The 13441-nt window shown below is 40.5% G+C and overlaps 1 protein-coding gene across 1 annotated transcript; it reads right to left on the minus strand.

Annotated features, from left to right (window-relative positions):
• Positions 1–11726, minus strand: GIN1 (gypsy retrotransposon integrase 1). The gene is made up of 8 exons (XM_008921423.3): positions 11603–11726; positions 9454–9599; positions 8359–8552; positions 7038–7343; positions 6179–6367; positions 5916–6083; positions 4541–4829; positions 1–1782 (listed from the first exon to the last, which is right to left on the minus strand). Exons 2-8 carry the CDS (start codon positions 9590–9592, stop codon positions 1484–1486), a joined length of 1584 nt encoding a protein of 527 aa, XP_008919671.2. The 5' UTR covers positions 9593–9599; positions 11603–11726; the 3' UTR covers positions 1–1483.
• Between the last annotated feature and the right edge of the window lie 1715 nt (positions 11727–13441).

Consider the following 13441-nt stretch of genomic DNA (forward strand, 5'->3'; position numbering starts at 1 on the left):
TTGTTCTCCAGTTTTATCACTGATGCTAATATTTATTTTTGCAGGCACTATTACATAAACATATATATATTCCATGTGTGCACACACACAATGTATTCAGAAAGAGGGTACTGCCTCCCAGAACCATCCCTCTGAAACAGTCTCAGTGGAGAAAACCTGTATCTGTAGGACTGGATTTTCAGAAGATGCAAAATAGTTTGAGTGTTAATTATTTTCCTTTAGAATTTTAAGAAAGACTCCTGTCATGATCCTGAGATCTTTTCTCACACAGCTGCATTCCATGATATCAAAGACATACTGTACCATAGGCATGAATTTCTTTGGGGGTTAGGTACCTAATTAGCCTTGAGGACCACTCTTATTACCAAAGATTAACGGAAAACTCATAGTAAATAGTACTTTCCTCCACCTGTGTTGTAAGTCACACGACATTCAGCAGCAGAAATCAGACACATTCAGAGAGCAAGATAAGCAAATCTTCCACAGTATTGGATAGAAATGGCTGCGTTTCTCAATTCAGTTTTCTGCTAGTTGTCTTCGTCTTTGTGTCAGTTCTCTGTAAAAAGAACTGACTGACACTTATCAGTTTCCCACATGAAAAAATTCCTGTTCAGCTGACTTTGAAATAAAGTCTTCTCAGCAGGAAGTCCAGACCAGTAACAGCTTGCTCAAGGAAATCAGAGAATAGGTTAATACCAGTGCTTCACCTGTCAGTGGAAATCTCCAAACCTGTACAAGCTCAGTGATCATGTAAATGTAATGGAAAACTGTAAGTTTGTGAAAAAAAGCACAAAGGAATACTGAATGCTCTTAAGATTTTTTTACATGCTAGAAATATTAAAATTGTTCACCCTAGCAGTGTTTTGATAAGTGGGGAGCAGATGAAGGCCTCCTTCTTTCATTCACAGAACATTACATGTAATTCATTTCACAGCTTTATTATTTTGTGAGATCTTAGAACTGTGTGGTAGACTAGAAATTAAAAGTTGTAAAAGGCAGAGTTTGCAGCTTCCCAGAAAGAACAGAAAACTGTTATGTAACAGGAAAAGGAAGACATGAGCTTCTCTCCAGTAAAGGCAACATTTACACCAAGTTGTTTAGGTTATATTCATCCCACAGTGTTGCTGCACATTAGGAATGAGTCATCTAAGGATTAACAAAAAAGGTCATTACAGTGAAATGAGGCATTTTGTCCTGAGAGGATAACAGTAAGGCATGGCCACACTGCCATTCTACCAACAAAATCTGAAATTCAAATACATGATGAAAACTCCTGCTTTTACTAGGGTGTGCCTGTTTTTGCTAACAAAGAATTTCCTTCTTAACACCCATGCAAATTAACCAGTGGGTACCTGCAGAACTCTCATGTTCATAAAGTAGTAAAGTGGATTTAGCTAAGTAATTTGGACCTATTATTTTTTTTTTCAGTCTGCTATGGTAGATCCAAACTGTTTTGGCAATGATATGTGACACAAGACTATGCTTAAGTATCCTCTGTCTTGGTCTGAAGCGTCCAACAAGGTGAAGGCCATTGCTCTGGCTTTGCAGTGTTTGATTCAACGCGATGATCTTCTCTCAACTCCGACTCGAGTTTACCATCTGTTGATTCTTGTTCTTTGCAGGCTGCAGGTGAAATCTGTACAGCAGACATGACATCTCTTGTGTAGGCATTTATTTCCCCATCAGCAACAGAGTCTGGTTGGCTTGAATTATTGGATCTTTCAGATAAGCCAATATAGTCATGGTCAACAACTACTGCACCTTGTAGAAAGTAATGGTTGTCTGTAAAAGGAAAGGAGCCATTAGATCAGATCATTCAAGTCATACTTCACATGTTAGTAAGGTGCTAACTTTCTTTTCAAAACAATTCCCACAAGAGGGCAAGAACATTTGAGTGACAGCAGACTGATAATGTGAATTTCCTAATTTCATTGAGTACCAAATGTTTGGCATCTTGTTATGTCCACAAAATGCTTACAATGTTCCACATAAAGAGCTTTTCTTAGCTACATCGATGACTAAGTTGACATCTGTCACAGTCACCTGCTGAACTAATACCTTGAATGAATGGACATGCAGATTCTTTCATTTTGTGCATGCACACAGAGAAACGTTGTTTCTCCAAGCTTTTGCTGGGAAGTCTTAATGCAACACAACAGGCTTTTTTAAGCTGTAAAAAGTAAGTAAAAAAGAAGAAATAAAAAGAAACCAAACTCTATCCCAGCCAAAACCAGGACAGTCACTTCCTGGAAAAAAGGGGAAGAAACTCTGTTTACACACTGCTTCTGCAGTATTCAGTGGTAAACATATTAGGTTCTGATAATACAAAGACAACTATGTTTAACTTTTTATACAGTGACAGAGTTCACCAAAGTTATTGTAATAGCTGTACGTTATCTGCATGCTTGCTATCCTGTGATTATCTCCTCATGCATCATTAATTTTATGAGGAAATGGAAGGCACAGAGTGATCGTCCAAGAAAAAGTAGCAGCCTGCAGACGTGACATAAAATTTGTATCTTGGTTATGAAATCTTCAGCTGACAACTGATATAAATATCAGCTTCTTACATCAGATTCCAGAATTAGTTTCAGCTTTGTACATCCCTGAGCTTTAAGATATGATGGAAGATACTACCATCTCAATGTAGTTTATTTATTTTCAAGAAACAAAACTTAATCACACATGCAGATAGGGTAGGAATTATTCTCCTTTTCAAGAACCCTGATGTAAAAAGCACCTTGATCTGTGACATAAGTCTTCTGAACACTGGGTGTTTATTTTCCACAAAATGCCTGTGGTGACTCAAAGACAGCATGAACACAAAAGAAACAGCTGCCACTTTTTGACTAATATGGCAGCACTGCAAAAGGACATGCTGAGGTCCAAGACTAAGAGCAGAAGTTGGTTACCCAAATCTTTGGGAATTTCTAGCCATCTGTTATAGATTAGGAAATCAGGGGGATTTTTCTTCCCCTGCCCCACTCCAAGGGAAAAACGGAGTGAGCAGGGGAAGCGAGGTCATTAGCGTTACAAAGGATGCAGCCTGCCTAGGTTAATGGGCCATTTCGAGAGACGGGAGAGGGAGGCAGAGGGAGGCAGGGGCTGGTTCTGTTTGGAGGGGTGAGGGGCAGACTGCGTTCTTGGCTCCCTGGGTGCAGGCAGGCATTTTGGGGAGGGGGACCGGAGGTCTAGTTTTCTTTTGGCTGTTCATCCTGGTCAGCTCGACTTCTCATCCTGCTGGCTTTGACCTGCCTGACTGTCCTGCTCCCCGGAGCTGCTGTGCCTCATCGGAGAGTTCTGCTTGCCCACGGGAGAGGAGGGGGAGTTTTTTGAGACACCACCGCCTGAGACTGCAGTGAGTCCTCGCCACTTGAGACAGCGGTGAGTTCCCGTGGGAGTGTGCTGCCTGCCTTCCTTTTTGTCCCCACAGAGGCGAGGACCCCCCATCTCCTTCTCGGTTTCCCCACGCGGTCCGGGACCGCTCTCTGCGGCCCCTCTTCCCGCGGGTGACTGACGGAGCCCACAGCGCCCCTGCCGGCCGTGACCGGGTACTGCAGGCCCTGCAGCTCCAGCGGTCCCACAGCGCCCCCTGCAGGCAAGGATCAGGACTGCGCTAAGGGACAGAGAAGTACTTCAGACTTTTTTTTGTTTTCTTTTCCTAGGGCTACCGTCTAGGTTTTTTTTGTGTTTTGTTACTATTGTTGCCAACATACATGTATCTTTTAATAAAGGGTTGTTATTTCTTCTGGGGTTTTTTTCCACACTTCCTCGATTAAAGACCCTTAATTTTGAATTTACAATTGCTGAGAGAGAGGAGTTTGGTCTGTTTCATAACTCATCCTCTTTAGCAAACATTCCAGTCTCATCAGACTAGGACACCATCCTACTGCAGAGCATGACAATTTTATTTGCTCAGGTAAGAGAAACATATTTAATTCTTCAGTAGCATGATTTAAAACAAACCATTCAAAAATCAGTTCTCTGATGTAGTCTTTCTACTTCAAGGCCTTTAGAGGACACTCAGATGTTGAAAAAAAAAAAAAAGTCCAAACATCTACCATCTGCATTAGTCAGGTTGAACAACAACAAAAAAATAAAACTGATGTGAATTCTGTCTACACCAAAACAGAAACACCGTCAGAAAATGCTTCTTGAACACAGTTCAGCCTGCTTATATTTCTAGCATGTTTAGCCAGCCAGGATGAATAGAGCCAGACCAGAGATTAGAAGCAACTTTAGTAGAAGCTATTTTTAAAAAAGACTTTAGACATGATTCATTAGCTCTATTCCATGCTCTGCATAGGTTTGACGTCACTCACAGTCATTGTTCTCCCTTCTGAAAACCAGTTATTACATTATTATATAGTGTTAATTTAATTCCCACTAGTGAGTGAATGATACTTGTTCATCCTCATAATCTAACACGAAGACATAACAGAGAAGTTAAAAAAACCCAACTAAACAAAAACCTCAATCTTTTTCACATATATAAAAATATAAATTAAAAGAAATTACATATATATATATATATACACACCTTTTTCACCGGACCCTCTTATGTATGGCTTGAGGTGAGACATTTTGATGGGTCTTTTTAACCTGGATCCTGTGGCATCTCTTAATATTGCACAGCCATTATCTGTGATATAATCTATAATACAAGGACCAACCCATTCTGACTGGAAACGACCATCCTTCCACCAGTTTTTTCTCTGCCTGAGGACTTCATGACCAACTTTAAGTTGCAGGCTATTTAATTGTTGTGTCTTCCTTTTGACTGTGATTTTGTTTCTGACTTTTTGTTCATCTGAGGTGTTTTTCTCCACCTGCAGGAAGATACATATGAATTACATTTCCTTTCTTTCCAAAAGGAACAATGCATTTTCATAGCACTGGTTAATAGTGCATAAACATAACATCGATTGGTTTTGTATGTGTATGATAGTTTTTACCCTAGGCCTTCCTGGACACTAGCTTGTAACCAGGAAGAAACTAGGGTAATGACTTAGGAAGTATTCCATGTTATTCCTTTCCATAACACAACATATAAAAAGGTGCAGATAAGAGAGCTCGTTCTCTTCTCTCTTCCGGTGGCTGAAGGGGACAGGTCTCTCTGTAGACGGGCTTTGCTTATATAGGCCAGGGCCTGCTGCTCAGACCTGCCGTTATCTCTGGTCTCTCCGGGAGGCGTGGGGGAGTTGGCTGTTGCCTTGCACAGCTCTGCTGTCCCGATCAGGGAAGTATTTAATTTGTTTTTATATTTATTGACTAGTTCTCTACTAACAGGTATATTTAAGAGTTATTTGTTTTTAGGCTTCTTTTTATCCCTGTTTCCCCCTCCCTTTTCCCTTTTTTCCCCCCTCGGGAGCTCCCTGTTGTGGATAATACATTCAAATTGTATATATATATAATTGTAAATATATATATTTTTGATAGAATCCCATTTAGTTTGAACTTCTTTCAGTTTTTTTCCTGTGGTTCGTTTTTTTCTTCCCTCTCTGGGAAGCAGGCCTTGTTGTCAAGTTTTGGAGACTTGGCGGGAAGCCAGCTCCAAACTTGCACAATGTGTATAGTTCATAATCATGTAGGGCTGAAGAGTTATGAAGAAATAGACTTTATCTTCTTAAATCAACAGTCCATAGGCAACAGTTTTCAGCTTCTGTACATACTGTTTTACTCCTGTAAGTCAGAAATAGTAAATTTTTGACAATTGGCCAGGTTACTCCTTCCAAATACATATGAGATTTGTTACACTGAAATCTAGCCATCACAGAGGAAGGAAAACAAATTAAAAACCACCACACAAACTCCCACATTGTTTTAAGAGATTAGTTCTACTTTGTGCTTCAAGCCTTTCCATCTCTTTTATCTCCAGTCTTCTTACTAGCAAAATTTGAATAGATAACATTTACCTGGCAATCTGAGGTCTTCTCTTCTTCCAGTGCTTGACTGACTTTTTTAGTTGCTTCAAATATTTTGGCAAACATACTGTATTCTCCTTCCACGCATATATTCATTGGCTCAACAACATATGGGTTACGTTTAAACATTTGGAAATACGGGGTGTTTTGATTTGGCTCCTATTTAAATGGGAACCAAAAGCAAGCAAATTTAGCACACAGCTTTGCAGACATTTTGGGGGAGTTCAGTCAAAAGAGGAAGAATCTTCACATACCAAATTTGTCAAATTGAAAGCATAGGCAATAGCAGACAAATGTTCATCCCAATCATTTGGATAGTCAATGCAGTACTTGCTAAGAAAAGCTTTGATTGTCTTGGACATTCTTTCATTTACATCATCTGTCTGAGGATAAGACAATACAATTTGTTTCATTCCAAATAGTGCAAAGAGTTCTTCATTTATCTTCAAAAGAAAAAAGGACACAATCAGTGAACATTTCCCTTCTCCTTTATCCTATTTCAAGTAAACAAACTGTTTTCCACCCCTTTTGTTGATATGATGGTGACTGAGGAAGGTCTTACATACATAATACATATTGGCACCAAATACTCCAGGGTTGTGAGTGAGAGCTAAAGGAGTAAGTATGGCTTAGGAGCCAGTAATTCATAGTTTCTAACTACACTTCTGCCACTTAATCTGTCATTTCCTCTGTATCACAATCTGATGATCTTACCATCTCTAAGAGGATCAAAGCATGGTAAGTTCTTCATAATAACCACAGGCCAATGTCAAAAATAGCCTTAGCTATTGCTTACTGGACAATGTGGATGAATGAAATACAGCACACTGGAGTGTGAAAACCCATGCCAGTTCAAATGAGTGACAAAACCTTCACTATGACTGCCACGAAATAATTTTGCTTTATCCAAAAAATAAAGCCCTGGGAAATACTGCATAATGTTACAATTGCAAATAACTGGTTTGTCATGTGCTAACTTCTTTTCTACTTTTTAAATTGAAGACAAAACTACTTGAGCCTTTCTCAGGAATGGGCTAAAATTCAAATCCAATATAGGGGAAAATTTTTTTTTCTTGGGAAAAAAAAAGATTAATCAGCCACGTAAACATTTACCTGATAAACGAGCTCCTTCCCTTCATCAATAGGCATTTTTTGAGGTGGGCCATATAAGAAAAACACATTTATGAGTGCCTTAGCAATTTCAGCTGCTGAAGTGTCACGCAGTGGTAAGATAACAGTCCATCTTGTAAATAAATCTGTCATAATTATGATGTATTTGTGACTTCTGTTGGTAACATTAAAAGGTCCCATAAGCTCTATAGTAACTGCTGTCCATGGGTCTTCTGTTTTGAAAGGTTGTGTTTTGGGCCCAGTGATGGTTGTGTTCTTTGCCACTTGGCAATGCTGGCAAGCATACACCTAGAGAAAACATCAGGAAAGATGTTACCAATAAAAACCAAAGGTGAAGGTTTAAGACAATCATCAGAATCAGATCTCCACTATTCCTCTCTAAATTAGCTCAGACCAGGCAATGCAAAACAAATTCATTTATCACCTTTCTTACAATTTTTTACTCTCAGATTTTTCAGCCCCAGCATAAAACCAAAATAAAACCAAATAGCTAAGGCCAGGAGAAAGACGTGCAGGAATTCCCTCTGTCCTGAAAGCACTGTGCTCTTGCAAGTCCATCTGTAAATGCTAAAGGAAGCATGAAGCAGCTGGGACTAAAAGGAAGTCCCTTTTGGTTAACCTATGTATGCTATGGCTGAAAAACACTGGCAATACATAATCTTACCTCGTAACATGGATCAGCTTTATCTCCACGACAGAGGCCCTTTGTACAATCTGAGTTGAAGGCACAGACTCAACTTCAGTTCATGTTACAGTTGCATATGACCCCAAAGTATCCAGGTGATGTCACAAACCCATAGCAACAGTAATTTGGCCTTAAAGGACATTTACATACAGTTCCCTGAAGGACTGAACTCTACCAGGGACCATGTCCATGCATTTTTGGGTAGAGGAGAAGGAACTTTCCCTAGCAGTGATTTAACTATTTCGTGAACACAACTAATTGTAAGGCAGAGACACCATTTTCATGTTCTTATCTGCCAGTAGCTACTCTGGCCACATATCCTTGGGATGGTACATTGCATCCTAACAAAGATAAGTCAAGAGAAATCAATCTCCAAGGCTGGATCTGCCTTCAAAGGCATCATGGCTCCCCACCAGGTAGAGAAGTGTAAAAGCCATGTTGTCAGTAGTAATGGGGTAAAAAGGAAACACCAAGATGACCATTTGCAGTGTGATTGTGAGCTCATGTTTCCTCATCATGAAGCAGTCTGGGTACTTGCTGTACCAAAGCCATAGGACTGCAAAACATTTGTAACTAAAAGACTACATAAAAAATTATCCTGTAGCTATTATGCCATACCCACTGCTTGACATCATTTGTTACAGAGGTCCAGTAGTAATTAGACTCCACTAAAGTCAGTGTCCTTGATATCCCATGATGAGCGCCAGCAGCATTTTCATGGCATTTCCTGAGCACCTTTTTCTTCTCTTCATCAGAAACAATTACCAGGCGCATTTGTTTTCTATCTTTTCCAACATAGAACAATTTATTTTCTGTAAGAAAAAAAATACCAGCAAATTATGTGCAAGTGCTTTGTCCTTTTCTTTAGTTTAAAAAACTCCTGAGCATGATTCGGAACAGAACTGACTACAGTAACTTCAATTCACTTCAGTGTAAATGTAGTTTTTTGTTTACAAATATTTAAATTATTTCCTCCGAAGAGCCTTCAGTTCACCTATGTTTATTGATGCGGACTTGAGGAGTTACAAGGGCAGGTCAGAATGCAAACAGTGATCCCACAGAAAGTCTGACTGAAACACAAGGGTGGAAAGGGGAGGTAGGAGTGCTGAGTTTTTGCTGTTTGAGAAGTTGTTGTGTGCCTGCCAGCAACCTGACACTGTAAGTCACAGCTTTAACCCCTCCGTTCCCTCTACACAGAATTGGTAGGTTTGATGGGACTGAGAGAACACAGCACACTACAGAGGCTCACATATCTCCTCACAGGGCCTCAAAGCTGGGAAGGGCACAGAGGCTCTCAGGTGACTGATGGCAAAGTTGTCCTTGCACTTCTGCCCAGCCATACACAGCATTCTCCAGAAAGGATGGAACGTTCCTTGTCTACAGCTGCAGATCTGGATTTCCCTTTCTGCAATCCTGTGAATAATGGATTGCAATGGCTGTCTATTTCTGGAGTATGTAGAACAAGGTTTGGCTTTCAGATAGATACATAAATCCCTCTTGGAATGGAATGAAGGAGATCAAACTTCCATTTTTACAAACATCCTGTTATACACTAACCAGGGATATGCAGAGTGTTTGTTTTATGGAGAACATATTAAAAAAAAAATCACAGAACTCTGCAGAGCAAGATCCCACTTCTTTTGTTTTTTCCTAATATCAGCATATCTTCACCTAAATATCTATTTTCAGAGCAATCTGAGAGAATATTTTTACCTTCAAAAATGAATTTTTTGGCTGCCCTCCTGATTCCACTTCTTTCACTTGACAGTGTTGTGGGATGATACTCCCCTGTTCTCTTGTAGTATGCAATCTGCTTCAGGTGGAGCCCACCACTTTTTCCACTGCGAACCATTGTCAATCTGAACAAAATGCACAGGATTTATGAGACGGAGCTATTGTCAGAGGAGCACATCCTCAGTTTTCACTAATTTCTTTGTAGTTCAAAGGCATCCTGGGGCTGTAGCCTCTAAGAGGATGTTACACCATTCACTGCACTTCCCTTGATACCCCCATACTCTCAACTTAAGCAATAAGAAATACTGACCGAAACACTAATTTTGTTCTAAGCAGAGTTGTTTTCACCAAACTGTGTTTTAAAATTTCCACACAATGGGGACTTCTACTAGATTCATTGGACAGGGGAAGGAAATAGCACCAGAGAGAAGGAAACTGTTCTTCTCATTCTTCAATGTTTGGATAGCCCTCAAATGCAGGTGTGCTGGAGACTGGATGTGTCCAAAAATCCACCTTAGTTGAAAAAAAACCACATAGACAAATAGGAAAAAAACACCAACTTCCTAACTAGAAACTGACAGAAATGTATTTTGTTCATTAATTCATCTGACAATGAGATTCTGAAGTTCCAAATCAGGTTCTGCATGCAAGATAACAACTGACATGGGCTGACTTACCTGATCACATTCATAAGCTAAAATGTCACTAGTAAAATGGGTCACTGATACAGGGAATGTTTGGGTCTAGCAAGAATATCATCAAAATAATTAGCAAATAATGAAAATCAGAAATATTCACAGGCAGAATTATTCATGCAGGTTCTAAAAGATTTCAGTGATTTTTTTTTTTTATTTCTTTTTTCCAAATCTATTCCAGCAGCAATGAACATGTGAATGAGACAGCAGCTTGATCATACCCTCATCAATGTCTACAGGAGCAGGATAAGGCTTGGAGTCTGCCATGTCATAGTGAATGCTATTTATCCACAGCATTAAGCGAATGTGATAGTTTTCACCCTATGCCTTCCTGGAGACCAGCTTGTAATCAGGAAGGAACTAGGGAGGTGACCAAGGAAGTATTCCATGCTATTCCTTTACGTAACCTGAGGTATAAATAAAGCCGACCGGAGAGACCTCGCGCTCTTCTCTTCCGGCGAGGTTCAAGAACAGTAGATCCCTACGTGGTATTGCTTTTCTGAAGCTGAGGCCTGTATTGACTGCTGTTGTCTGCCACTGCAGGAGGGGAGGGTGCTGGGCCAGGTCTGACTGTCCTGCTTTCTCAAGGGAAGCGCTGAGATTTAGCCAGTTCTTCAGTCTGCTGGTTACCAGGTTTTTAGATTGTGCATACCTGTTTTGTTTCTGTCCCTTTGCGTCCTTTTTTTGTTCTTTTTTTTCCCTTCTCCCTTCCCCTCTTCCCTTTTAGGAAGCTATTTGGGGTTTCTGGGGTTATAGGTATATAGTATTCTCACTGTATATACCTGTTTTATATGTAAAATATATATATTTTGTTATAGCTTGGCTGTTTGATTTTTTCCCCCCTCTCTGGGAAGCAGGCTCTGTTGTCAAGTTTTGGAGACTTGGCAGCAAGCCAGCTTTAAACTTCCACAGCAAATTTCTTCCTTATCTTGCCAGCGTCCCAGGGCTGGACTGTGACAACATAACCTGCTAAGAAGAGTAGGTAGTTTGTCTGCCATACCTGCTAACTGGCATATAATTGTGGGGAAGTGACAGTATCCAGTCGCTCTGGAATGTACATGTAATGCTATTGGAAAGCAAAATGTGTAAGACAAGATGTCTGGTTTTTCAGTTTATAGATTCTCACCTACCTTCATTATGCAGGTGGTGGGAAGGGGGCAAAGAGCTATTAAGAGTGTTTATGCCTGCTTTACTTCATTCCTCTCAGAAAATAAAATGCTGTATGTTATTTACAGAATAACATAATCTACATGTATAACTGGGCCAAGCACTGCTGTGTTATTAATGGCAAATGCATGCCAGGAACTTCACGTTCCAAATGTGACAAGACCTTTGCCCCACTGAATAATTTTTGTACAACCCAGAGCTGGCTTTCAAAACCAGCCAAGTCTATTGACATACAACATCAGTGTCTTAAAGCGAAATTTTCATACCTGGGATAACTAGCACAGATCCACTTTTTGCCACCACAGTCCTGCCTGTGAGGAAAGAGGGTGTTTCAGAGCAGGGAAGGAGAGGAGCCAGAACACAGCAGCTTCCTGTAAATTTACATCTGATAGCACAAGCCAAACCAATGGACTGGGTTGGTAAATTGACTAACTAACAGCAGAAAGGAAGGTGAGGCTGCCATGAAATAAATTCATGTTTCTGATATTTAGAAGTCACTTAACTGGTATTTTTGACAGCAAAAGAGCACTGGTGAAGGGCAATTAAAATATCCCAGCTGCCAGGGGTAAGTATTTAAGTTTCATTCAGGATTTTCCTAATGGCCAGTCCTACACTTAAGTCACCTGTGCACAGCCTGAGGTCAAAACTAGCCAGGTATGACCTATGACTTAACCAGAGATGATAGGCTGGTTTGGCTTGACACAGACTTTCACATGTGGCAGGAAAAGATGTTACCACAACAATCTTTATTCTTCCAGTGCTTCAGAAAGTCATACCTGAAACAGTGAATATTCTCCATGTAGTACAAAATGAATGATCTTAACAAAATTAAGTTGCACAGCAACACGATGCATTTAAGCTGATACTTCAGCTAAACAGAAGACCCATTCTCACTCCTGCAGCAGCAGTTTCTGCTATAAGGGTTTGGAACAGCTTAGGGAAGATGAGGAAGAAAGAATATACTATGTAGCATCCACACACTTTAATTTAGTAGGATCCTGATCCAGCAAACTCTTAAGTGCTTCAACAGTCTGCTGGATTGCTGCCTAAGAGGACAATATTATATGAGCTTCCTTCCTGGATATTTATTTTCTTGTGTCCCTACTAATCTTTTCCCACAATACCTAATTTACTTGGTTTAAACCACTCTTAAAAACAAACAAATAAACAAACCAGCCCTGACAATAACAAGTTATAAAACCTCCTAGTTTTGTTGTTTATTCAGATAATTCATATGGTATGGCTATCAAAACTCATATTGTATCTGGTAGTCTAAAAATCAAAGACATAAGAAGAGCAATCAATTTTTAGTACCTTTGAAGCTGGAAAAGAATTCACTGCCTTTCAGTCAAGGGAAGCATTTTGGCAAGAGAATGAAACTTCCATATAATCAGAGCTCTTTTTGCTCTAGTGTCGTGGCTAAAACAATCGTACCTGCTAACACTTGGCTATTTTACCCTTTAATGCCCATTTTCTCCTACGCACAATCACAATCCTGCAAAATAGTTTGTCCCTGCAAAACTATTGTTTTAGACCAGCTTCCAACTAATTCCCCTACCTCTGTCTGCAATTCCTATCAGAAATGGGAATTCCCCAGTGAACCCTGAATCATAGAATGGTTTGGGTTGGAAGGGACCTCAAAGATCATCAGTTCCAACCCTCTCACATGGGCAGGGACATTTTTCACTAGACGAGGTTGCTAAAAGTCCCATCCAACTTGGCATTAAAACACTTTCAGGGATGGGGCATCCACAGTTTCTTCAGGGAACCTGTTCTAGTGCCTCATCACCCTCGCAGTCAGGAATATCTCCATATATCCGATCTAAACTTTCTCTCTTCCAGGTTGAAGCCGTTCCCCCTTGTCCTGTCACTACACGCCCTTGTAAAAAGTCCCTCTCCAGCTCTCTTGCGGGCTCCCTTTAGCACAGAGCTTCAGGAACACAGCCTTCCAAAAACCTGTAAATCAGACAGGCACATTCCCCTACATCCCTCCCTGGCCTGCGGGAGCTCAACAGAGAGCTGGGGCCGTCTTCTGAGAGACCCAGCGGGTAGGAACTCGAAACCAGCGCTTCGCCGCCCGCGGTGGCGGCAGGCGTCGTGCGGAA

The sequence above is a fragment of the Manacus vitellinus genome, unplaced genomic scaffold, assembly GCF_001715985.3.
Source record: "Manacus vitellinus isolate BGI_N305 unplaced genomic scaffold, ASM171598v3 scaffold_23_pilon, whole genome shotgun sequence".
Classification (NCBI taxonomy): Eukaryota; Metazoa; Chordata; class Aves; order Passeriformes; family Pipridae; genus Manacus; species Manacus vitellinus.

Excerpts from the sequence above, each read along its gene's own strand:
- GIN1 (XM_008921423.3), bottom strand. The coding sequence starts at position 9,592 with ATGGTTCGCAGTGGAAAAAGTGGTGGGCTCCACCTGAAGCAGATTGCA. Across the intron at positions 6,368-7,037 it reads GGAAGGAGCTCGTTTATCAG|ATAAATGAAGAACTCTTTGC; the intron begins GTAAATGTTTAC and ends TTTCTTTTGAAG. Across the intron at positions 1,783-4,540 it reads AAGAGGGTCCGGTGAAAAAG|ACAACCATTACTTTCTACAA; the intron begins GTGTGTATATAT and ends TTCCTTTTACAG.